The sequence below is a fragment of the Dromiciops gliroides genome, chromosome 3 (assembly GCF_019393635.1).
Source record: "Dromiciops gliroides isolate mDroGli1 chromosome 3, mDroGli1.pri, whole genome shotgun sequence".
NCBI lineage: Eukaryota > Metazoa > Chordata > Mammalia > Microbiotheria > Microbiotheriidae > Dromiciops > Dromiciops gliroides.
Genome location: NC_057863.1, coordinates 579,955,999 through 579,982,629, shown reverse-complemented (window position 1 = coordinate 579,982,629; position 26,631 = coordinate 579,955,999). Strand labels below are relative to the sequence as shown.

Sequence of the window (26,631 nt, the reverse complement as noted above, 5' to 3'; positions counted from 1 at the left end):
CACAGTCTAATGGGAGAAACAACAAACTATGTAAAAATAAGAAAGATATCTAGATATGCACATGTCCATACACTCAAGTGTGATAAATTAGAAATAATTAGTGGAGGAAAGACACTAGAATTAAGGGATGCAGGAAAGACTTCCTATAAAGGGAAGGATTTCAGTTGGGTCTTCAAGAAAGCAGGAGGGGTTAAAAAAAAAAAAGCCAGAGAAGGCAGGAGCAAGACATGATGCAGAACATTATAGGTATAGAGGAAAGGAACCCAGTATCCCAGATGTGGTCTGTCACAGAGCAGAGAGCAGTGGGATAAACACTTTCCTCATTTAGGACAACCAAATTCTATTCTATTCCATAGCTCAAGGACTAGGGCTCTGGAGATTGAAGTCCTGGGCTCTCCCCTGCAATGGAGCCATTCCCTTTCTTCCTTGTATGTAAGTCTCTTCATCTTGAGAGAAAAATTGGAGCACTCAGATTCTGGATTTAGAACCACAACATCAAGTAAGAATAATCTCAATAATGAGGAGGACTTTCAACCTCATATGCCCTCATCAAATCTTTTCCAACCTTAGTTCATAAACCTCTCCTTCACAAACTCTATGGTGCATCCCCGGAGATCAGGAAAAGTCAGGAAATGAAATATCAGCAATAAAAGGCCCCAAATATCAAATAATTAGAGAAATGCAAATAAAAGCAACTAACTCTGAGGTGCCACTTCTCCCCCATCAGAGCAGCAAAGCTGACCAAAAAGGAAATAGCCATTGTCAGCAGGGCCATTGGAAAAGAGCAATATTGGTTACCCAGTTAATTGGTCTAGCCATTCTGGTAACTGGTTTTGAAACTGTGCTCCAGAAGTCCCTAAACAATACATACCATTTACTTCAGCTATACCACTTGTGCCTCTAAAGCCAGCATCTTCTGGTTATGGTTTGATGTTCTGATGAAATAAGGCACTAGTGAATCACTAAACATTTTTTTTGGTGGGGGGGTGGTGGTGGTTTGAGGCAATTGGGGTTAAGTGACTTGCCCAGGGTCACTCAGCTAGTAAGTGTTAAGTGTCTGAGGCTAGACTTCAACTCAGGTCCTCCTGAATCCAGGGCCGCTGCTCTATCCACTGTACCATCTAGCCGCCCAAATCACTGAAAACAAAGGAGGTGATTTACTTTGCTTCAACCCAGCAGAGAAAGGCAACAAGGACATACAGAAAAGATATAGCAACACTTAGAGGCATACACAATTTTGTTTCCTCCTGTATCTTGAAATTATTTTCCTATTGGGCAGCAGGACATAGAGATGTAATGAGCTTTTTCAAGCCAACCTGGCTTTACCCTAACCTGAGGTTAGCTTCAAAATGCTGTGATTCAGTTGCTGAATTTATTGATATGGTGTATCTCTTAAAAGTCTGGATGTTACTCTATGCAAGATTACCGTATGTTGATACACAAAAGGGTTGTGGTCCAATTTTTCTGATTTGAATTAATGTCTATTGCTGTGCTGTTGTTTTGTTTAAACATAGTATGTTTATATATGCTATGCTGATAGTTCAATGATGCAATAGAGCATAACTACTTGAATACTACAATTTTATCATTTGCATTAATTTTGGTGTATTAATGTGGGGAAAATGAAGCAAATAAGAGAATCATCTTGGTTTTACCCTTGAGAAGCATAAATGTTTTTTGTTTTGTTTTGTTTTAAATGTTTTTTAATATTAGGATTATACCCTATCTTAAGAATATTTTTAAGGCTACTGGGCAGAAGAGTGAAAGATGTGAAGAGTGTATAGGTAAAGCCACTTTTTTTTCCCCTAGGAAGATTTTCTAGTCCTGCCTGAGAATGCTTGAGGGAATTGACAGGGAGTTATTCCTGGGAATTTCATATTTTCTAACCTCTGATGATGAAGAATTCCTTAAAGAAGTAGGAACCCTTCTAATCAAAGGAGGAATTCCTACAGAGAAAGAGAAAGTCACCTTTGAATGCAAGGATGCCACTTCAATGGTGAGTAGGGCTAAGTCTGTGCCCCCTTGTGCTAGACAGATACCATAGACCCACATTTGACATTTTTTTCTGGACACAAACCATGCCCCGCAGGAGAATAATATTGGGAGACTTGAGCTGAACAGGAAACAACTAGTTTGAGGCACTGGAGGACCCTTGAGTTAGACAAAGTGATGAGACTTGGGGAAACAGTTGCAGTGGTGATGTTGCAGTCAGAAAATCCTCCAGTACCATTGCCAAGAAAACCCCAAATAGGGTTGTGAAGAGTCAGACATGATTGAAATAACTGAACAAAGTGTTCAAAAAATTTCTGTTGCATGGAGAAGCTGTGAAGGACGAGAAGGGATTTTTGATGAATTAACATTAAACTTATTAATGTATGAAACAATACCTACTTGAAAGAAATAGTAGTAAGAAGGATAGTAAGGACCCTAGTTTTTGGACTACCCTGGTCGGTCACTGCTTGCCCCTATGCCTCCCACCTAGTTACTCATTTTGGGGGGAGGGGATAGAAGTCAAGATCCTCAGGGGCAGCTAGGTTGCCCAGTGGATAAAGCACCTGCCCTGGATTCAGGAGTACCTGAGTTCAAATCCAGCCTCAGACACTTGACACTCACTAGCTGTGTGACCCCGGGTAAGTCACTTAATCCTCATTGCCCCACAAATAAAAAAAGAAAAAAGAACCTCCTTTTATCCTCACCAATACGTCTTCATTTTCTATTAATGCCTGGTGGTCATGAGCAGAGTTGATAATCATTGAATGTACCCCATCTCCCAAGGGTAATTACAAAGTTGGCAAGAGATCAAGATCTTGCTTAAAAGAAACCTTTCAATGGTCACACTTCAGGTGAAACAGTAGAGTGCTAAGGGGGAAGCTAGGGGTGCAGTGGGTAGAGATCTCAGTTTAAATCCAGCCTCAGACACTTACTGTGTAAGCCTGATCAAGTCACTTAAACCCATCTGCCTCAGTTTCCTCAACTGTAGAATGAGCTAGAGAATAGAAATGGCAAACCACTCCAGTATCTTTGCCAAAAAAAAGCCCAAATGGGGTCATGAAGAGTCAGAGATTATTGAAATCACTGACTGAACAACAGTGTTCCAAAGATTTCTGTTGCATGGAGAAGAGCAGGGAAGGATGAGAAGGGACTTTTGATCAATCAACATTTATTAAACACATATGGACCAGGTATGAACATATATAGTACCAGGTACTAGGAATACAAACACAATCAATGAAATAATCCCTACTTGAAAGGAGTAGTATTAAGGAGGATTTCACTTTAGAGAGGGCAGAAACAATATTTAATTTCCCCTAAAGAAAAGAGGGGGGGGCAGCTAGATGGCACAGTGGATGGAGCACCGGCCCTGGATTCAGGAGTACCTGAGTTCAAATCCAGCCTCAGACACTTGACACTTACTAGCTGTGTGACCCTGGGCAAGTCATTTAACCCCAATTGCCTCACCAAAAAAAAAAAAAAAAAAGAAAAGAAGGAAGGAGGGAAGAGTGGATTTTGCTATGCAGAGAAAAAGGTAGGAGACTGGACCCGGAGTCACTTAAAAGTGGGGAGAAAGGAAGGCACCCCCTCTCCCTGCCTAACTCAGTAGTGGTGTGGGGTCTGTGAAATCCATTGTGTAGGGGGTTGGAGGTTTCCAGATCAGGTTTGAGGGGGAAGAATCCAGATGGGAGGAAGCCAGGGTTTCAGGAGAGCCAGGCTGTGTCAGACAGGAAGCTAGAGTCCCAGGGTCTCACACTGGGAGTAATTTTGGCTATGGTTTTACATGTAGATTGGTGAGATTTCTTTGCTGATGAGGGTTAAGCCCAGAGAAGCAACAGCAGTGTCAAAATCAAGAAGGGGAAACTGGCCTTCCAACTGAAGATGCCTGGGGCAGAGCCAAAAGCATAGTATTTAGCCACAGCTTCATTGGGGTTTCCCTGGGCTGGGTCAAAAGATATCTGCATACATTTACCACTGCCCCGGCCAAAAGAGCTTACTTTGTAAGAATGACTAAAAATGTTCTCACATAGGGAAGCTGGTGTTGGGAAGTAAAATGGGAAAGGGTGGCAGGTGGCATTAGCTGGGCACTCGTTAATCCCTGTGGAATGGAAATGAAGAATATCAGCCTTTTGGCTCCCCCATAACTCTGGATCTACCTCCCCACCAGCCTTCAACCCTAACTTCCAGGCTTTGCCTGCTCACTTCTCCACATGGCCAGCTCTGATTGCTAAACCCAAATCCCTGGCTCTTAAGTGTATGTCTAGAGCCTCTCCCACCCCAACTGTCACATCCTATACCCTCAGCTCCTGAATGCAGATCCACAAATCCAAATTGTAGCCAGCCCTCTCTCTACCCACTGCTCTTTGCCCCAAGTCCCCACTTACCTATATCTCTACTCAAAGTATACTAAATTCCTATACTTAATACCAAATCCCAGTGCCTAACCTGAGGCTCAAGGTTTTCCCCAGGTACCATACCCTAGCCCTCCACTTTATCTTCTTTTTATGTCAACTATATTTCCCCAAATCTCTTAAGTTTGTACCTCATGTAGAAAGCCAAAAATTATAACAAATTTGAGAGGGGTAGGGGGTAAGTTCAGAAGTAACCAACCCATGAATGACTTTATGTAGTGTTCCACACCCATAGTCTACTCCTCCCCTCCCCTCTGCCAAGGCAGGGAGGTGTAGTCTCCACTCTTACCATAGACTCCCTCACCTTCTCCCTGGCCCTGTCTCTGCCTAGCCTCAGGGGGAGCCTGAGCCTCACCTGAAGTCCGATTCCAACCCGTGTGCCAGTTATCTCTGCAGGTGTAGGAAGTTTGGCAGTCCTCCCACCATTGAATACAATCCTCCTTGCACAGGGGAACATTCAGGACCCGTTCCTTCCTACAACATGAGGTCACCTTGGTTGGGGAGAAGAGAACATCAGTTTTCAAACTCTAAATACTGGCATAGAAGGTCCGAAGTCCTGTTCCCCCTCAGTTACCTACCGGCTGGATCCAGGGTCCTAGGTTGGGGGAGCACTGATAGAAACATGTGTCCTGGATAAAGTGGCGTCTGCAGGCTGGGGTCATCATCCCGCAGTGGTTATAGTTGAAGCGGTACAGGGAGGAGGGGTTTCCATGGGCGGCAATGCTGGTGTTTGCTGTGCAGCAGGCTCTCTTCTTCCATGGGCTACACTGGAGGATAGGGAAGCAACACAGGGCTGAGGAGCTGGGCAGAAACTCCTGTTTCTTTTTTCTTTTTTTTTTGCGGGGCAATGAGGGTTAAGTGACTTGCCCAGGGCCACACAGCTAGTAAGTGTCAAGTGTCTTAGGCCGCATTTGAACTCAGGACCTTCTGAATCCAGGGCTGGTACTTTATCCACTGCGCCACCTAGCTGCCCTGAAACTCCCATTTCTAAAGCACTTGAACATTTACCAAAGGCTTTCCACACAATAATGGGCACCTAGAAAGGTGAATGACTAGCCCAAGCTTCTGCACATACTTTCAGAACCGAAATGCAGACACAAACCTTAGGACCAGAAGACCAAGACCCTGTCCATTATCATGTTACCTCTACCAAAGCCATCACCTACTTAGGTCAGAACCTAAGTCAGCCTGAAAAATTCAATCCAGTCAATAGTCACCCTAGCTTTGAAATTCCTGTCTTCTTTCCCTCTTCAAAATCCCTTTAGTGGGGCAGCTAGGTCACACAGTGGATAGAGCATCGGCCCTGGATTCAGGAGAACCTGAGTTCAAAACTGGCCTCAGACACTTGACACTTACTAGCTGTGTGACCCTGGGCAAGTCACTTAACCCCAATTACCTCACAAAAAAACCCCAAATCCCTTTAGTTATTGTTGTCTGTTTACAGATAGAATACACAGACTATTTGTCCCTGACCCGTGGTAGAGCCTCTCAGATCCTATTGGTCCGACTGTCCAGACAGTCAAACACACTGTACCTTGACCCCAATATAGTGATGTCATTTTGGTCTTCATGCAAGAACCTGCAACAATTCAACCAACAGGCATCTTGAGGGCAGATAAACGTCTTGCTTTCTCTTGGTATCCCAGGAACTGTTACCTAGCACCCACCAATTCTAGAGGACCAATGATGGACAGAGCAAATAAGACATGTTTTTCTAGACAAGGCTAAAATGGGAATATTTTGCTTGCCTATACATGTTTGTGTATCTCTTTTCTCTCCAATTGATGGTAAGCTCTTAAGAGGCTATGTCAATTCTTCCCCCAGTTTCCCAGTGCCAAGCCCATCAACCTTCACAATATTTGTTAAATGCAATGAATAGTTCTATGGGATTCTATGAAACTTTCCATGATCCTGAAATGTAGAGTAGTCCCAGCATGACCACTTACCAGGGATCTGACTCTGAACTTATCATTTCATCTCTCTTGAGCCTCAGTTTCCTAATCTGTAAAATATACTATCTTCTCTCCTTGGGTAGTTATTGCCATTGGGAGGAAACTTTGCAAACTGTCAAATTCATCATAGGAACTATTATAAAGGACACTCCTGTCCTTAAAATAGGGATGTTCAGGGCTACCTATCCCCTCTTGACCATCCCCATGCCTTATCTCTCATTCAGAATTCCATACTGTGGTTCCCCTAGGTCTAGGAAGTTTCCTCCCAACCTGTTACCTGGTTATAAAGGTTATCTTCTGGGCCAGGCTGGAACTTGTGGTGCTTAGCATCCATGCAGACATTGAGCAGATCATTACCCTTCCGAAGCCCTTCAGCCATGGCCATGAGGCCCAGGAACAGCAACCCCCATCCTAGTTGAGTCATGGTCTGAGGGACCTGGAGCCCAAGGGAAGGGGAAGTCACAGGTTGAGGGAAGATGGGACCAGGAAGCAGAAGAAAGGAGGGGATAGAAGGAGGAAAGGAAGTCAAGACGACAGGTACCTACCATGATGGGTAGGGAGACTGGGGTTGGGGATGGGGATGGGTCTAGAATCGATCTAAGGTTAAGGTCTTAACCTTAGAGTCACCCAGACCTCTTTGGTAGTCTAGCAAAGACTATGGTCTCCTCAGAATAATGCCCTTCAATGTGTTAAGGGGGAAATGGGGTACACGTTGGGTTAGGGTAGGGGTTCTTAGGAATTCCTCTTTAAAGAATTACACCTTCTTGCACACAAAAGTAGTTAGAATAAGATGGTAGTTTATTTAGGGGCAAGGAAAGGTAAGGGGGGGTAGAGAAACCCTGAAAGAAATCCTTGGACTTCTCATGGGGAGATAGGCACAAAGCACATGGCTCAGAGGTACCAGTCTCCTCGAGCAGGAGACTGGCAGGTACTTTTATAGAGGACTGATGGGGGTGGACCATCTGCCTGTGGAAAGTTCCTTTAGTGAGGGAGGACCATCCCCCACTGGCAGTGACTGGAGGAATTGGGTGAGGGGTGGCTATGGATCTCTCTTCAGGACACAAAGGCCGCAACCACACCCAAATTTATCTCCCCAGTGGTAAGGGAGACCAGAATGAAGGGTGGGAATCTGAAGCTAGCTCAGTCCAATTTGGTTCCGCTTATCTCTCTATCTGTCCTCTCAAGGACAAGATTCCTCGGTGTGCCCCAGAGAACTTCTGGGGTTCTCTGCATCCCATGACAAATGCATAAAATAAAATACATAGGATTACAAAAGAAATTAGTAATTCTGAGATATAGTTAGCAACATTTTGTTAAAGTTCATATACCTCTGATTATAAACTTGTAGTTTATAAGAAGGAATCTTAGGTAGCTGGGATGGACACGGTTGGGCTTTCTTAGTCAAGGGAGAAAGAAGGGAATTGAGGGTATAGGAATCAGAAAGAGCACCTGGAAAGCATTATTTGGAGTGGGGGCAGGAAGCCCAGATACTTGAATCTTCCTGAAAGTGGCATCTCTGGGGACAGCTAAGTGACACAGTGAATAAAGCATCAGCCCTGGATTCAGGAGGACCTGAGGTCAAATCAGACCTCAGACCTCAGACACTTGATGCTTACTAGCTATGTGACCCTGGGCAAGTCACTTAACCCTCATTACCCAGCCAAAAAAAAAAAAGTGGCATCTCCATCTCTGACCTTTGACAAAAGGTTTCTGCTCTTCTGGACATCTTATCAAGTGAAATCATCTCGTGCCCTTCCCCTGTGAGAGGAGGAAGAGGGGAATCTTGTTCCTACTATGTCTCTTCCTCCCAAGCAACAGCGAGGGAAAGGGGGGAGGTGACGCCAGGAGTGATAGGGTAGAAGGGCTGGCAAGAAAGGGAGACCAGTGCTCACTTTGGGGATACATATACTAAAATTGGAATGATACTGAGAAGATTAGCATGTCCCTTGAGCAAGGATGACACGCAAATTTGTGAAGAGTTCCATATTTATTTTATTTTTTTATTTTTATTTTTTGCGGGGCAATTGGGGTTAAGTGACTTGCCCAGGGTCACACAGCTAGTAAGTGTCTGAGGTCGGATTTGAACTCACATCCTCCTGAATCCAGGACCTGTGTTCTATCCACTGCACCACCTAGCTGCCTTGAAGTGTTCCATATTTAAAAAAAAAAAAAAAAAAGGGAGACCAACTAGATGGTACAGTGGACAGAGTGCCAGGCTTTAAGTCAAGAAGACTTCATCTTCCAGAGTTCAAATATGATCTCGGACAGTGTGACCCTGCACAAGTCATTTAACCCTGTTTGCCTCAGCTCCTCACCTATAAAATGACCTATAAAATGGAGAAGGAAATGGCAAACCCTCTCCAGTAGTACCTTTACCAAGAAAACACTAAATGGAGTGACAAAAAGTCCAACACAACTGAATGGCAACAAAGCCTGAAAGGGAAACCTGAAAAGAAAATATGGGAGAGATTAGGGAACAGTGCCCCGAGTTAAAGAAGTCGGGAGGAAGAGAGCAGTAAGATATGGCTGAAAAATGTTGACCAGAGCCAGATTGCTGGAGAGCCTTGAGTTCCAGGCAAAGGACTTTGTGTAAGCGGCGAGCGGCCAAATTCATCTTTTTAAGCAGAGAAATCAAGGCAGCCTTCAAAAGTCTGTGGAACTGAATTATTTGAGGAGCCGATTTAAAATGAAAGGGGACGAAAGCTAGAACCTGAGGTGGATCAGGAGAGAAGGCACGAGAAGCCTAGGGTTTGGGGGAAGAGTCAGAAATCCAAATAGCAAGAGAAGGAAAAGTCCTCAGAGTGGCAGGGGCCAGGGAAGGAAGTCAGACATAGAGAGGGAATCTTAAGAGTGGTTCGAAATGAGGTGGCCCAAGAAGAGAAACATGCAGAGAAAGAGGAGAGAGCCCGTCTCGCTGTTTCACCTGCCCCCCAGCTTCTCCAATACCCTTAGCCACAAGGGCTCTACTCCACCTTACCTGGCTGCAGGAGCTTCTCAGAGACTCTAAAGAAACCTGGAGGCCCAGATCTGGAGTTTCCTTCTTTTATAAAGTCTGCACTAACTTAAATACCAAGCCTGACTCAAGATTTGACTGAACTTTGGTGAGCAAGGAAGGTGGGAAGAGGAATCTTGCCCCAAACCTTGACCACACCCCCAGGTAAAGGGAGGCACTCAAGGGACAAATTTCACTTTGGATTCCCAAGCCTCTAAGGACCAGACCTCTATTGTTCCTTTCCTAGAGCCCCACCCACCTCTCTGGGGCCTCAGTGCTTAGCAGCAATAAGCTTTAAAGATCTGGACAAAAAGGGTTGATTGGGAGTTGGAGCCCCAAAGTACTTGCTTTTTTTTTTTGACAGGACTATAGGGGGCTAAGTGACTTGCCCAGGGTCACACAGCCAGCAAGTGTCAAGTGTCTAAGGCCAAATTTGAACTCAGGTACTCCTGAATCCAGGGCCCGTGCTCTATCCACTGCGCCACCTAGCTGCCCCCACGTGCTTTTCTAATATGAGCTGTTCTAAAAGTTTTAGTGCACTTTTAAAGACTTCAGGGACTCTGTGCTGGTGAAGAGGACCATACTCTGAGATGCCCAGACTGGTCATCTAGTGATGCATCAGAACCAAGTAGGACATCTCTCTGCTTTTGGTATGATTGTTTGTCCTTCCTTTTCAAAGAGAACCATGACATCCAGAGGTGATGTCATGACTTGCAATAAATTCGATTTAAGTGAAGCAGGGCTGTGCAAAGTCACCAGCCTCATTCCTCCAGATCCATCTGGGGCCAGTGGCAAGATAGATATCAGGACAACTGGAGATGGTCCCAGATATTTGAAGCAATTGGGTTAAGTGACTTGCCCAGGGTCACACAGCTAGTTACTACCAGCTGTGTCAAATGTCTGAGGCCTGATTAGAACTAACCTCCTCCTGATTCTGATGTGGGCTGGAATTAGGGTCAAATTGATTGTGGGTCGTCCCAAAAGAATTACAAGACTCAGTTTCCCAAGTTTAATCGCATACCCCCCCCCCAAAAAAGAAAACTGCCTGTTCATATCCTTTGACCATTTCTCAATTGGGGAATGACTTGGATTTTTATAAATTTGATTTAGTTCCTGATATATTTTAGAAATGAGGCCTTTATCATCAGATGTATTGGCTATAAAAAAGTTTCTTAGCTTTCTGGACAGGCAGATGCTTTTTTTTTTTTTCTGGGGGCAATGGGCCTTAAGTGATTTGCCCAGGGTTACACAGCTAGTAAGTGTCAAGTGTCTGAGGCCGAATTTGAACTCAGGTACTCTTGAATCCATGGCCAGTGCTTTATCCACTGTGCCACCTAGCTGCATCCCAGATACTTAAAAAAAATTTTTTTTTTCCAGATACTTTTATAGAGGACTGACGTGGTTGATCATCTGACTGTGAAAAGTTCTCTTATTGGGGGAGGACCACACTGGTGGTGGCTGGGGGAGTTGGGTGAGTTGGGTGAGTGGTGGCTGCACATCTCTCAAACCATCTCTGCCCTCCTCATGCCACAAAGGCAGCAGCCACACTTAATCTTATCTTCCCAGGGGTCCGGGAGACTGGAATGAAGGGTGGTGGTCCTGGAGTTAGCTCACTCCAGATCTGGTGTCACTTATCTCTTTAGGGGTGTCTGTCCTTTGGTTTACTTTCTCAAGAAGGTTCTTTGATTTACCCCAGACAACTTCTGGGGTAAACTAGGCCCATAAGATAAAGGATATGAATCTCCTCAACCAGTTCATTTAGTAACAATTTTTAGTCATAGATGGTTAGTTTCAGTGTATTAATAAGGTATTAAATTAAGTATAAAGTGACAACCACACATTTTAAAAGTACAGATCATGTTTTTGCAGGCCATTAAAAGACTGGCTTGCCATCAATTGGGGAATGGCTGGACAAGTTGTGGTATATGAATACAATGGAATACTATTGTGCTATAAGAAACCAGGAGCAGGAGGAGTTCAGAGAAACCTGGAGGGTCTTACATGAGCTGATGATGAGTGAGATGAGCAGAACCAGAAGAACATTGTACACAGTATCATCAACATTGAGTGTTGATCTTCTGTGATGGACTATATTCTTCTCACCAATGCAATGGCACAGAAGAGTTCCAGGGAACTCATGATAGAAGAGGATCTCCAAATCCAAGAAAAAAAAAAAAGAACTGTGGAGTATAGATGCTGAATGAACCATACTATTTCTTTTGTTTTGGGTGCTGTTGTTTTTTCTATTTTGAGGTTTTTCATCATTGCTCTGATTTTTCTCTCATAACATGACTAATGCAGAAATAGGATTAATGTTATTATGTGTGTATATATATATATAAAACACCTATATCAGATTACCTACTGTCTAGGGGAGGGGGGAGGGAGGGAAAAAAATCTGAAATTGGAAAGCTTGTATAAACAAAAGTTGAGAACTATCTTTGTCATGGGGTGCAGGGCACCCCAGAAGTTCTCTGGGGCACACCAAGGAATCTTCTCCTTGAGAAACTAAACCAGAGGACAGATAACGCCTAGAGAGATAAACTGAACCAAATCGGACTGAGCTAGCTTGGGATTCCTACCCTTCATTCTGGTCTCCCTTACCCTGGGGAGATAAATTTGGGTGTGGCTTCGGCCTTTGTGTTCTGAAGAGGGATCCGTAGCCACCCCTCACCCAATTCCTCTAGTCACTACCAGTGGGGGATGGTCCTCCACTCCTCACCCAATTCCCCCAGCTACCACCAGTGGGGGATGGTCCTCTCTCAGTAAAGGAACTTTTCACGGGCAGATGGTCCACTCCCATCAGTCCTCAATAAAAGTACCTTCCAATCTCCTGTTCGAGGAGATTTGGTACCTTGGAGCCATGTGCTTTATGCCAATCTCCCCATGAAAGTCTAAGGATTTCTTTCATGGTTTCCCTCCTCCCACCCTTCCCTTCCCTTGTTCCTCAATAAACTACCATCTTATTCTAACTACGTTTTGTGTGCAAGAGGGTGTAATTCTTTAAAGAAGAATTCCCAAGAACCCCAACTCCCACCAACCTGTACCCCATTTCCCCCCATTACATCTTTACATGTAACGGGAAAAAAATACTTTATTAATTAAAAAAAAAAGACTGGCTTGTTAGCTATTTAGGCAATTCTAAACTGGTAGCCAGAAGTGGCCATTTCAGGGTAGGGACTATTCACTTTTCATCTTGTATTTGTAACTAAGAGGAAGTTGTTATTGATCCCTAAAGGAAGGAATTTCTGGTTGGTATTGCTGGGAAGGTATTGTAGGTACCTGGAGGCTAAGGAGGGGCCATGGCGGGGGAGCAGAGTCCTAAGAAACTGACCCCCTGGACTTTGAGTGGGAACTGCAGAAGGTAGTTCTCTCTTGATCTATTCCACAGAGACCACAATGTCAATACAGATTTACAGAGAAGAGAGTCAGGTTTCAGACCCTGGAACTGAGGGAAGAAGAAAAGGAGGCTCATCATTCTTTGGATTTGTTCTTCAGTCACAAAGTGCTTTAAGGAATAAGGGAAAGTTAGTCAACAGTCAGTGAACTGAAGGCTGCAGGACTGAGAAACAATAGTCACTGGGTTTCAGAGACAGGTGTGAGAAAAATGACTTCTGCTCAGTAATTTTCTGGAACTTGGCAGCGATGTGTCAAAGGCGTATTTATTGTCATTCTCTCGAGAATGGGCAGTCTAGTGTGCAGCTGGTGGGTGCCAAAAATGGAGGCTCCAAGGCCCCATTTTATCCCCTAATCCCTAACAGGACATGGCCCCTCCCCTTTTTCATCACTGCTCAGATTACTCAAGGGTAACAATCTATGTGGGACAACTAGTAAATTGGACCTCATCCCCAACCCTCTGCCTCCACCTTCCCAGAGGAAAAATTTTTCTGTCTGAATTAGCATTTGAGTGTTTGCTCTACTTTTCTGGGGGTCTCAATTGGCCTCTGAATTAACTCTCACCTGTGAATACACTTTCCCTGGGGAGTGTCCTTAGTGGGGGGGGGGGCTCAATTAGCCTCTGAATTAACTCTCATTGAGAAAAGACAATTGCCCAATTCCTCACAAAAGTTTTCCTCCCAATCTCATGGAATCATGGAGTCTTAGAATTGGAAGATACCTTAAAGGCCATTTATCCGAACCTCTACCTGAACCTTAGTCCCTTCTCCAATATTACTTACAATGATCATCTGGCTTCCACTTGAAAAGTTATAGCATGGGGGGGCAGCTAGGTGGCACAGTGGATAAAGCTCCGGCCCTGGATTCAGGAGTACCTGAGTTCAAATCCGGCCTCAGACACTTAACACTTACTAGCTGTGTGACCCTGGGCAAGTCACTTAACCCCAACTGCCTCACTAAAAAAAAAAAGTTATAGCGTGGGAGAATTCTGTTATTTCCTGAGGCAGATCATTTCATTTTGGGATTGTGCTAATTCTTAGGAAGTTTTTCCTTACATTGAGTAAAAATCTACCTCTCTGAAGAAAATAATAATAATAACGGCTATCATTTATATTGTACCTGCTATGTACCCGATATTGTGCTAAATGCTTTACAAATATTGTCTCATTTGATCCTTCCTACTGTTATGGACCCGGGGTACTTCAGAAGTTCCTTCTGTAGCTCTTTACGAGTTCCCATGGTTTGCTGGTTCCGAACATACTCAGAAAGTTCTTTTAGACCTGCTTCAATAAAAGATTTAGTCATTTCCCCCATAAAACAACTACTCTGGAGGGTTGGTGCTATTTTGATACCAATTTTATGGTTGAATTAACTGAGTGTAATGGGGGGAAATGGGGTACGGGGTTGGGGTTCTTAGGAATTCCTCTTTAAAGAATTACACCCTCTTGCACACAAAAAATAGAACGAGGTGATAGTTTATTTAGGAGCAAGGGAAGGGAAGGGTGGGGGGGAAGGGAAACCATGACAGAAATCCTTGGACTTCTCATGGGGAGACAAGCACAAAGCACATAGCTCAGAGGTACCAAATCTCCCCAAACAGGAGACTGGAAGGTACTTTTATAGAGGACTGATGGGGGTGGACCATCTGCCTGTGAAAAGTTCCTTTAGTGAGAGAGGACCATCTCCCACTGGTAGTGACTAGAGGAATTGGGTGAGAGGTGGCTACGGATCCCTCTTCAGAACACCAGGGTAAGGGAGACCAGAATGAAGGGTAGGAATCCGAAGCTAGCTCAGTCTGATTCGGTTCAGCTTATCTCTCCAGGCGTTATCTGTCCTCTGGTTTAGTTTCTCAAGAAGTTTCCTTGATGTGCCCCAGAGAACTTCTGGGGTGCTCTGCACCCCATGACATGAGGTAAAGAGAAGTTAAGTAATTTGCCCATGGTCATACAGTTAGTAAATACCTGAGGCCAAATTTGAACTTGGATCTTCCTGACTCCAGACCCAGTGCTCTATCCACCACCTTCAAGCTGCCTCTAACATCTGAAACATTTCTCTGTTGTTGCCTTCTGATTCAGAGCAGAATAAACCCAATCCCTCTTCCAAGGGCCAACACTTCTGATACTTAAAGACCTCAATGGTGCCTTGTCCCTTCTCTGGTTTGATCTTCTATAAACATTCCCAGTTTCTTGCCCTTGATGTAGGAGGCAAAAAAAGGGGTTAACAGAAAAACCTAAGACGGAAGCATAAGTCCTAAAAGGGATTCACACCCCAGTTAATGGATAATTTACAAGTCCAGATGCTAGGTTCTCTTACCCACAGAAATTAGTACCCATGGCAAGAACAGAGGGAAGGAGGCCATGAAGACCTGAAACTATAACAATGATAAAATGACAGGCTATAGAAATTTAGACTCGAAATAAATGAAAAATGAAGATAAAAATATCCACCTCTGGGGTTGGCTTAAACCCCCCGGAAACTCCAAATTAAGATAAGTCCTCCCCTGTACCTCCCTAAGGTGGAATTTTTTTTTTTTTTTGGTGAGGTAATTGGGGTTAAGTGACTTGCCCAGGGTCACACAGCTAGTAAGTGTTAAGTGTCTGAGGCTGGATTTGAACTCAGGTACTCCTGAATCCAGGGCCGGTGCTCTATCCACTGTGCCACCTAGCTGCCCCCATGGAAATTTGTATAAAGAGACTGATAATCAATTTATCCACACTATAAATATAACTGTCTTTCCTTTTCTTATTTGAGAGATACCTTTCCACTTTTCTGGTTCTCTCCCTGTGTTCACTCACAGTATTACAATAAAACTTGGGAAACTGAGTCACTGAGTCTTGTAATTCTTTTGGGATGACTCATGATCAATTTGACTCTAATTCCACCCCACATCACCCTGATTCTCCTCTGGCAGGGTCTCCAGGCTTTTGACCATCCTCTTCACCTTAGTCTGGACATACTCCAACTTATCAATATCCTGATTAAAATGTTGAGTCTGTTATGGGCCCATAGCACATCAAAAAACCTTCTCCTTGAGAAACTAAACCAAAGGACAGACACACCTAAAGAGATAAGTGGCACTGGATCAGGACCACCACCCTTCATTCTAGTCTCCCTCAACCCTGGGGAGATAACTTTGGGTGTGGCTGCTTCTTTTCAGTCCTGAGGAGAGAGATGCCTTGAGAGATCTGTAGCCACCCCACATCCAATTCCCCCAGCCACCACCTGTGAGGGGATGGTCCTCTCTCACTAAGGGAACTTTCCACAGTCAGATGGTCACCCCCATTAGTCCTCTGTAAAAGTACCTGCCAGTCTCCTGCTTGGGGAGATTGGTATCTCAGAGCCACTCTCTCTGTGCCATGCCTTTCACCCCATGAGAAGTCCAAGTGATGTAGGAGGAAAAAAAGGGTTAATAGAAAAACCCAAGACCCAAGCTGTAATACAGATATTAGCTCTAAAAGGGAGTTAGATCCCAGTTAATAGATAACTTATGTTAGGTTCTCATACCCATAGTGATCAACATCCAGAATGGACCAGAATGGATCAGGTCAAAATAACAATAAAGGAAAAAGACAACCTATAGAAATTCTAGTGAAAAATGGTTATATTTTGAAACTAGTCATGGGAATCAGAAAGAGACATGCGTAGAAAAGGCCAAATTTGTCCCCAGATTCACCTTATGACGTGTAAACCCCCAAAACACACCTCTACTGAAAAAGGTACCCGCCTCGGGGGTTTGTTTAGGACTCTCAGGAACTCCAAATTAGGATAAACCCTTCCTTGTAACATCCCTAGGTGGAGAATATTATAATGAGAAGGACAGGCCCTCCCCTGTACCTCCCCAAGGTGGAGATTATTGTAATGAGACTGATAATCAATTTATCCATACTGTAAATATAACTGTCTTTCTTTTCTTTGAGAGATACCTTTCCACTATTCTGGTTCTCTCCCTGTGGTCACTCACAGTATTGCAATAAAACTTGGGAAACTGAGTCACTGAGTCTTGTAATTCTTTTGGGACTACTCATGGTTAATTTGACCCAAATTTCCTGCCCACATCACAAGGACTTCTTTCATGGTTTCCCTTCCCTTCCCCTTCCCTTCCTCAGCCCCGATATAAACTACCATCTAATTGCTTTTGTGTGCAAGAGGGTGTAATTCTTTAAAGAGGAATTCCTAAGGACCCCAAACCCCTACCTCTACCCCTACCCCTATCCCAAATCCCTAACCCCTTTCCCTTACCCCTTACCCTATTTTCCCCATGACAAGTCCAAAACTGAAAACAATATTTCAGGTCATAGTAGAGCAGCATTATCACCTCCCTCATTCTAGACCCTCTGCCTATCTTAATTTCTCAGAGTGCATTAACTCTCCATGCCATGTCATACTATTGATTTGCATTGAGTTTTCAGTCCACTAGGACCTCTGGATTTTTTAAAATACAAACTCTTGTCTTGCCATCTCTTTCTTATCATGTTTTTGACAGAGAAAGAAACATGTCTAGTGAGAACTACAAAATTTACTGAGAACTGATTCCCCACCCAGTCCCCTCTTTCCCAGACAAAATGAATTGCCTGGGGCTGACTGTTTTTGTCATTTCCAGACTCTTTTTTTTTTTTGTGGGCCAATGGGGGTTAAGTGACTTGCCCAGGGTCACACAGCTAGTAAGTGTTAAGTGTCTGAGGCCAGATTTGAACTCAGGTACTCCTGACTCCAGGGCTGGTGCTCTATCCACTGAGCCACCTAGCTACCCTATTATTTCTTTTGTTCAAGGTCCATTTACATTAAATACTCTGCAGCAGTCTTTTGGTTCCCTTTTTGTTCTGTTACCCCATAAAAACCCTGTCCTGTGTTCCCATCTTTGAGTATTCCTAGCTTCCAAGCTTTGCAATACCATGAGCTATAGTTCCTCTGCCCCGATTAAAGACCTTATTTCTCCTATATTGAACTTAATTTCCAGGTTAACACTAGAGAAAGAAAATGACTCAGAATCATAGAATGTCACCATGGGAAGAGACCTTAAATTTTAGCTAGTTCAACCCACTTACTTCTTCAGAGAAGGAAAGTGAGATCAGAGAGGTAATCTCACCTGAGGACACAGTTGGTTCTTGGAATAGCTTGGATTGGATACAAGATTCCCCTTGAATCTAGGACTGGTAGCCTTTATACAAGTTAAAGTAGAGCTTTGCTGACCTCCCTGAAGACATGTGATACCAAGGAGGTTTTCCTTTAGTTCCTCCCTTTGGCCCCATTTGTGGTACCCATCCCCCATGCGCTTGTGTCTCTCTTTTCTTAGGTCCTTGCTTCATTCTCAAGTCCTCTTTCTTGCCTCATCAAAACCAGCTCCCTGTCATCTCTTCATGCTTTGATTCTTCCTTGCTGTGTAACCTTAGATAGTCACTGTGAGGGAAAAATCCACCTTCTTCTCAATAATTATCAGGAACTCAGGAGCGAAGTGACAAAGGTTCTTTATTTCATTCTCATGAGAAGGAGGCACCCTAGTGTGCAGCTAGTGGATGCCCAGAAAGGGAGCTCGCAGGCCCTGCTTTATACCCTAGTCCCTAATGCGAATGGACCCTCCCCTTTTTCATCACTTGTGGGGTTACAATCTACACGCAAAAACTAGCTAATCGGAATGCAGTATTCCCACCCCTCTTCCTTGTATGGGCATAACTCAGGAGTGGACCTTATAATTCATTATATGGACACAACTCTGGAGCGGATCTTATTGAGACCAGGGCTTCTTGAATCATGTGACCTTGCTAACCTGAGGGGGAGGAGGGGATCTGAGACCTTTATCCTACAAACAGGTCAGGGGAAGTATGACTGACTGTTATACCCACATTGAGAGGAGACAACTACCCATTTCTCACAGTTACCTCACTACTCTGAGTTTGCATTTCTTTCTCTGAATAGAATCACAGAACTTCAAAGCCAGAAAAGACCCTCAGAAGACTTCTGGTCCAATATCCCAGGGCAAAGAATCCCATCTGCATCCTGGGGAGGGTGGTGCCATCCAACATCTGCTTGGGTACCTCTAATAAAACAGGGAGCTCATTTCCTTCTTGAAGCAATTCATTAGTATTATGATTTGGGTCTGATTGTTATAAATTCTGACGACATTGATTTGGTTATAAAATTGATTGTTGGGGCAGCTAGGTGGCATAGTGGATAGAGCATCGGCCCTGGAGTCAGGAGGACCTGAGTTCAAATCAGGCCTCAGACACTTAACACTTACTAGCTGTGTGACTCTGGGCAAGTCACTTAACTCTAATTGCCTCACTAAAAAAAAAATTGATTGTTATAAATTCTTATATATTTAGTTGTTATAAAATTCTTCTTATTGAACCTAAATCGGTGGAGCTAAGCAGGACTGATCTGCTTCTTCTATTCCCTTAATATAGCAGGAGTAAGGGCGCTCAGCCTCTAAAAGAGCCACTTAGCCTTAACCCTCCTCACTTTACCAGTAAGGAGATTGAGGCTGAGAGGAGGAGGATGTTTGCCAGGTTCATGGAAACACAGAATCTCAGAATTGCTTCAATACTTCTAATAACAGAGTTGTCTATCCCTTGAGACTACTTGGTTATTCCCAAATTCTTCCTCATATTGAGCAATGAATCCATAGTAGAGCTATGAGTAGAAACCCTGAACTCTTGTCCCTCAGTCCTGCTTGTCTGCACTCTCATCTGACATTTACCATGCATGGTTTATATTAGTTTTGAATTCTGTCTGTTGAATTTCTCAATAATGTGTGTTGACTGATTGTCAGAGAAAGGGGGTGAGGGGAGGTGCAAATGGAGGAAAGTAGATGGGGCAACCCAGCCCAGGCCAGATCAGCCCCCAGGGAGAAAGGAAGATCCTGCCTGGGTAGGTTGGATTTTTGTTTTGTGGGGTTTGAAGGTTTCTTGTTTTTTCTCTCTTTGCCTAATGTTGTAGAAGCCAGGAACTTGGGTGAGGCCAGGGATGGGCTTCTTGAAAACTTGTAAATAACTTATGAGCCCACAGGCCTTAACAGCAGCTGGGAAATGCCCTTTCCCCTTCCCCTAAACATGGTGGCCTTGCCTACCCTATTCATTTTCATCTCAGCCTTTCACTAACTAAGGGAAGGCTAGGCGCTAACATGGAAGGCCCTATAATCATCTTAGCTCAATCTTTAGAACTCTTCTCTTTGCTAAATGCTAAGAGTCCCAGACTTATAGAGTATTAAAATGAGAAAGAACCTGAGGAATACTCCAATGCATGTAGTGAGCCTCTGGTACTTACTCTCCCAAATTAAATGTGCAGGAATCCCCAAAGGGCAACTACATTTCCCCTTAAGGGTCCTAGGAATTCCCATCAAGGGCTGAAAGTGTCTAATACTATTGGCTCCAGTCCCCACTCTGGTATGCCTCCTTCAATATTAATCACCTGTGCCACCTGATACTCAATTGATAGCATTGATAGTGATGTGGGATGGAATTTGGGGTTAAATTAATAGTGAGTCATCCCAAAAGAATTACAAGACTCAGTGATGGGGCAGCTAGGTGGCTCAGTGGATAGAGCACCGGCCCTGGAGTCAAGAGTACCTGGGTTCAAATCCGGCCTCAGACACTTAACACTTACTAGCTGTGTGACCCTGGGCAAGTCACTTGACTCCAATTGCCTCACTAAAAAAAAAAAAAAGACTCAGTGACTCAGTTTCCCAAGTTTTATTGCAATACTGTGGGTGACCACAGGGAGAGAACCAGAATATTGGAAAGGTATCTCTATTAACCCTTTTTTGCCTCCTACATCAAAGCATCAGTCCCATCTTCAATTTAACCATCTTTCTATCAGCCATTAGGCTTAGAACAAAACTTCACACATATACCAACATAAACTCCCAGTGGATAGATGAATTTGATCTAAAAGATCATAACTGTGGGTATCCCCCAAGGGTCTATCCTGAGCCCTCTTTTTTTCTCCTTGCACATAATGGTTTTTTTGGTGATCTCATAAACTCCCATGGATTTAATTATTTCAATTACTATCTCCATGCAGATGATTCTCAGATCTATTTTTCAAGTTCTAACCTCTCTTCTGACCTCTAGTCAGGAGACGCACTTACTGGAAATCTTGAAATGGATGTCTTGTAGACATCTTAAATTCAAAATATCTCAAACTGAATTCATTATTCCCCCCCTGCCCCAAATCTTCCCTTCTTTCTAACTTCCCTATTACTATTGAGGGTAACATCATCCTCTAGGTCATTCAGGTTCACAACCTAGGGGTCATCCTCGAGTCCTTACTCCCTCTTACCTCCCATATCCAATAGTTGCCAAGACCTATCATTTCTTTCTTTCCTTTTTTTTTCTTTTGGTGAGGCAGTGGAGGTTAAGTGACTTGCCCAGAGTCACACAGCTAGTAAGTGTTAAGTGTCTGAAGCCAGATCTGAACTCAGGTCCTCCTGACTCCAGGGCTGGTGCTCCATCCACTGCTAGCTGCCCCAAGACCTATCATTTCTACTTTTATAACATCTCTCATCAATGCCCCCATCTTTTTAACATTGTTGCAACCCTGAAGCAGACCCTTATCACCACAAGTCTAGACTATTGCAATAGGTTGGTGGTTGGTCTACCTGTCTTAAGTCTCTTTCAGAGATTTTCCTAAAATGCAAGTCTAACCAGGTCAACCTCCTATTCAATAAATTCCTTTGGCTTCCTATCACCTACAGGTCTGAATATAAGATCTCCTATTTGGCTTTTTTTTTTTTTTTTGCGTGGGGCAATGGGGGTAAGTGACTTGCCCAGGGTCACACAGCTAGTAAGTGTCAAGTGTCTGAGGCCAGATTTGAACTCAGGTCCTCCTGAATCCAGGGCCGGTGCTTTATCCACTTTGCCACCTAGCCGCCCCTTCCTATTTGGCTTTTAAAGCTCTTCATAACCTACCCCACTCCTACCTTTCTGGTTCTTTTTAGTACTGTCAGTGATATTAGTCTTCCTGCTGCTCCTCACATAAGACATTCCATCTTTTTGGACTATTCCATACATTAAGATGGAAGAAACATTGACTCTTTCACAGCTTCCTCCAACCTCCCCAGGGTCCCCTGGCTGCCATGTGAAACTTCCCATGTTGACCTGCCTTCCTTTTCTCCAGTTCAAATTAATGCCTTTTCCTTTGCCAAAGACCAAATCTAACTCCATCTCTTCAAATATTTACTGAGTAGATTCCCCCCATCTCTGCTAATTCCTTTATTTGGCAACTATATTGGAGGAGGAAAGGAGTTGAGAAGAGGTTCCAATCTCTGGTAGTTGATATGTGATGAGAGATATCATATGCTCACATTTAGAACAATAACAACACCAGGTTATATGTGTGCAGGACCAAGGAAGAATTCAGACCCTAAGGTTCTTTAGAGTTGTAAAGAGAGATAAAGATGGGTTGAAAAGACTTTCTGGAGGAGCTGTCACTTGAGATGAGTCTGAAGGACAAGTAGGATTTAAAGAGGAAAAGATGAAAACATGGAGAGAGTCAGAAAGCATTCCAGGTATGGAAAATAGCTTAAGTAAAGGTTGGAAGAGTGAATTATCTCAGTGTTGGAGAAGGAGAGTAAGGAATCTAGTCCACTTGAAAAGTGAAGTGTCATGGGCCCAGGGTACCTCAGAAGTTTTCTGGGGTACATCAAAGAACCTTCTCCTTGAGAAACTAAACCAAAGGACAGACACACCTAAAGATATGAGGCATTGGATCAGGACTGAGCTAGTTCCAGGACCCTCACCCTTCATTCCAGTCTCCCCCACTCCTTAGGGGAGATAAGATTCCTGCATTTGGAGCATGAGGAGGACAGAGATGGCTTGAGAGATCCAGAGCCACTCCTCACCCAACTTCCTCCAGCCACCACCAGTGGAGGATGGTCCTCCCCCAATAAGGGAACTTTCCACAGTCAGATGATCACCCTATTGGACCACCACCATTGGTCCTCTATAAAAGGATTTCCCTATCTCTGAGATAGGTATCTCAGAGCCATGCCTCTGTGCCATGCCTTCTCCCCATGTGAAGAAATCCAAGGATTTCTCTCTTGAATTCCTTTCCCTAGCACCTAAATAAACTCTTGTTTTATTCTAATTGGATTTGTGTGCAAGAGGGTGTAATTCTTTTTTTGTTTGTTTGGTGGTTTTTTTTGCGGGGCAATGGGGGTTAAGTGACTTGCCCAGGGTCATACAGTTAGTTAAGTGTCAAGTGTCTGAGGCCGGATTTGAACTCAGGTACTCCTGAATTCAGGGCCAGTGCTTTATCCACTGCGCCACCTAGCTGCCCCCAAGAGGGTGTAATTCTTTAAAGAGGAATTCCTAAGAATCCCTTTCCCAACCCCCCACCATTTTCCCCATAACAGAAGGATATTAGAGGGTTAAGACCAAAGCACAGAGACCTCAAACTGGTGTGTTGTCTTGCAGTGTTCTATTTTTTCTCTATCAGTGTCAGCTATATCAATAATCTATTTGCTTAGAACCTTAGTTCTTAAAGGAACAGTGTCCTTATCCCTGCAGGACCTTGCACATTTTCATTGTGTTTTACATAAAATTTACATAATAGATGCTGGATGTATCAGGAAGGAGCTCCCACAGCCAAAATCTGACTTCTAGCCTTAGAATGACACTGGACACAGAGACAAGTCAAGTTTCTGGGGGTTTATTACAGCAAGGAAGCTAGGTGTGACTGAGGGACAAAGCTACTGGGTATAGGGAAGAAGTACAGAGAGGCCTTGTTAAACAGAGGCTGAGTGACCTAGAGTGGAGAAGGAGGAAAAAAAAATGTACACTTACTCATTTAATTCAATTCCATAAACATTTATTATTCATTAAGTCACTCATTCAATTACTCAGTGACTCTTACTCCATCACTCATCAAATCACTATTTTCCCATTCATTTATTCATTCCATTTGTTCACCCATCATTTCACTGATCTGCTATTTTCAAAGACCTGTGATCTCATCGATATGAGTATATATCACAGCCTATTTTTGACTCCTTATCATATGTAATTCTACCCCCATGTCCTTCCATAAATCTTCCCCAAAAGCATTTTTCTATGTACTGGAGCTCTTCTTTTGGGTTTTTTCATCATTTTGTGGATGGCAATGATGCCTTGGGTCATCTATCTCTTATTATTGCTTCATAGTCAATTCACTTCCTTTTCCAAGCACACATCATTGATATTTTTTGTACTACCCCCCTGTGCCCAACTCATTGTGGATACTATTGTCAAATATTAAAATATAGTTTTTGTATCTGCCTGCCTCCTACAAACAAATCAGAGAAATAATGTTTAATCTCTCCTACAAATTAATAAACAGATCAGAGAAAGTACATCTTATATCTCTTACAATGAACCAAATCAGAGAACATGATATATCTGCCTGTCTCCTACAAACAGATCAGAGAAATAATGTTTAATTTCTCCTATGAAAACAAATCAGAGACAGACAGAAAAAACATAAATACCAATTTAATATTTTATTGTCCCAAGAAGGAAGTTAACAAAACATGATCATGTGGAGACTTCCCTCCTAAGAGAGAAGCTCAGAGGACTCCCCATTTCTGAGGGTATATATGGTTTTAGTCCACTGATTACAGGGCATTGTCAGTTTCAATAGTATGATACAGAAATCAACCCAGAAGCAAAAAGAAGTTTAACAATTTCAGTTATTACAAGTATGGAGGAGGGGCAGCTAAGTGGCTCAGTGGATAGAGCACTGTCCCAGGATTCAGGAGGACCTGAGTTCAAATCCAACCTTAGACACTTGATACTTACTAGGTGTGTGACCCTGGGCAAGTCATTTAACCCCCACTGCCCTGCAAAAAAAAACCCACCCCAAAACAAACAAGTATGGAGGAAATACAGAAGCATCATGATAAGACTATAGGATTCCAAAAAAAGGTTTGGCAAGGATGAGGAAGCTCAGATGTTACCATAATATGGGGACTTTCTATCCTGAGGGAAAAGAAGTCACTAGGTAGGGTCTTTTATCTGCTAGCTATCTGGGTTCAGGTTTGGAGTTCAGTTGAAGGACATTTTGCTCCAATTAATCCTATTAATCCAGGGTTTTTATAAAACTCCCCTTGGATAATAAGGTACCTCCATCAAATCCAGGTGATCCATATATTTATATTAACATTATGCTTCATCCTACATATGCCTAACAGGGTCCTTTGTGTCACCTTCAATTGACTTTCTCTGAGACTTGATGCTTTGCTTTCCTTGTCCATCTGGTGCCGGCTGTTGGTCTCATCTCTTTTATTTATTTATTTGTTTTGTTTTGTTTTTTGTGGGGCAATGAGGGTTAAGTGACTTGCCCAGGGTCACACAGCTAGTAAGTGCCAAGTGTCTGAGGCCAGATTTGAACTCAGGTACTCCTGAATCCAGGGCCGGTGCTCTATCCACTGTGCCATCTAGCTGCCCCCCACCCTTCATCTCTTTTAAAAGCTGAGCAGATCCCTGAAAATTCTGAGAGAAAAGGAACAGATTAGTGAGACACTGGGAAAAGACTTGGTTTCAGAAGCAAATTTTTTTTTTTTGAGTTGTGAAGAGCTTCACAATCTGTCCCCAGACTACTTTCCCAGGTTTATTGAACATTGATTTCCTTCACACATCCTACATTCCATCCAAATTAAATTGTTTGCTGCTCCCTCTATACAACATTCCATTTCCCATCTCTATGACTTTGCATAGTTACCTTCTACCTGGAAGCACTCCAGCCTCACCTCTTTCTTCCTTTCATAGAATCCTTGCCTTCCATAAAAGTTCAGCTCAAAGACTACCTCCTACCAGAAGTCTAATGCTTCTTCCCCCAAATGACCTTGGTTTTGCCTAATATTTGTATAAATTTTGCATTTATTTATATGTGAGTGTAAAAGAGTAGGCCTTTTCAAGGCCTAATTACAGAAATGGGGCCAGAAAAGCCATGCCTCAGAGGACTTTTAAAAGTCAATGCTTTGGGGGCAGCTAGGTGGCGCAGTCGATAAAGCACCAGCCCTGGATTCAGAAGGACCTGAGTTCAAATCCCACCTCAGACACTTGATACTACCTGTGTGAACCTGGACAAGTCACTTAACCCTCATTGTCCTGCCAAAAAAAAAAGAGACAGACTGGAAAAGGAAGCCAGCTCCTGATGAGATGAACAGAAGCTGGAGAAAGTGGGGTTTGTAGGAATGGAGAGCTTTAGGAAGCCCCATGCAATTGGAGAAAGGGAATTTCCAAACATCCAAGTGGAGCTGAGAGAGCAGAAGCATCAAGCAGAGGTAAATGCCACAAGGAAAGACACCAGGACTCTGGGAATGAGTTTGCTTGGGCTAATTTGTGTTTGGACAAAAGCTGTGTTACTGATCCTCCTCTGCCTATACCGAGCTGCCCCCCCCCCCCCAAACTATAGATCCTATGGTGATGATCCAAATCCCTTTTCCCCACTTAAGTAGTTCATGGAAGCATGAAGCCTTTTCCCTCAGTGCATGGAGGGAGGGGATTTGTTTAACTTTTCTTGTTTAAATGTTTATTCTATCTTTATTAACCCTAGTAGTTGCTAGTATGGGTAATATTGGGAATGCCATTGGAAGGAAACAAGGAGGGGAAGGAACATTTTACAGAGAAGACAGAGATAGTTCTAACACTGAAGTATTTTAACAGAAATACTATCTCTGCCTGGGGACTTGGAGCTAATGAAAAGATAAAGAGAATGACATATTTTTGGTACTAGTTCCCAAAGTGGAAAATAACCATTTATATTGGAAAAACTCATTTGGGCAACAATTAAATAGTAGAGTGAGGGAAACCACCAATAATACTAGGTGCCAGTGTTGTTTCCTCCTGTCTTGAGGAAATAGGTGTTGGGGGTCCTTAGGTATTCTTCTGTAAAGAATTACACTCTCACACACAAT

At 43.4% G+C, this 26,631-nt stretch overlaps 1 protein-coding gene and 1 non-coding gene across 2 annotated transcripts; one reads left to right on the top strand and one right to left on the bottom strand.

Moving 5' to 3' along the window:
- Positions 1 to 3,809: 3,809 nt before the first annotated feature.
- Positions 3,810 to 6,782, bottom strand: LOC122749931 (folate receptor alpha-like). Its single transcript, XM_043996529.1, has 4 exons — positions 6,633 to 6,782; positions 4,982 to 5,170; positions 4,759 to 4,894; positions 3,810 to 4,090 (listed from the first exon to the last, which is right to left on the bottom strand). Exons 1-4 carry the CDS (start codon positions 6,777 to 6,779, stop codon positions 3,810 to 3,812), a joined length of 753 nt encoding a protein of 250 aa, XP_043852464.1. The 5' UTR covers positions 6,780 to 6,782.
- Positions 6,783 to 8,239: 1,457 nt separating this feature from the next.
- Positions 8,240 to 8,346, top strand: LOC122752167. Its single transcript, XR_006355961.1, has one exon. It is a non-coding gene; the product is annotated as a U6 spliceosomal RNA (small nuclear RNA).
- Positions 8,347 to 26,631: the final 18,285 nt, after the last annotated feature.

Coding starts and splice junctions, on each gene's coding strand:
- LOC122749931 (XM_043996529.1), bottom strand. CDS start 6,779: ATGACTCAACTAGGATGGGGGTTGCTGTTCCTGGGCCTCATGGCCATG. Junction 4,895..4,981: donor TAGGACCCTGGATCCAGCCG/GTAGGTAACTGA, acceptor TCCCCAACCAAG/GTGACCTCATGTTGTAGGAA. Junction 4,091..4,758: donor GGGTTGGAATCGGACTTCAG/GTGAGGCTCAGG, acceptor TCCATTCCACAG/GGATTAACGAGTGCCCAGCT.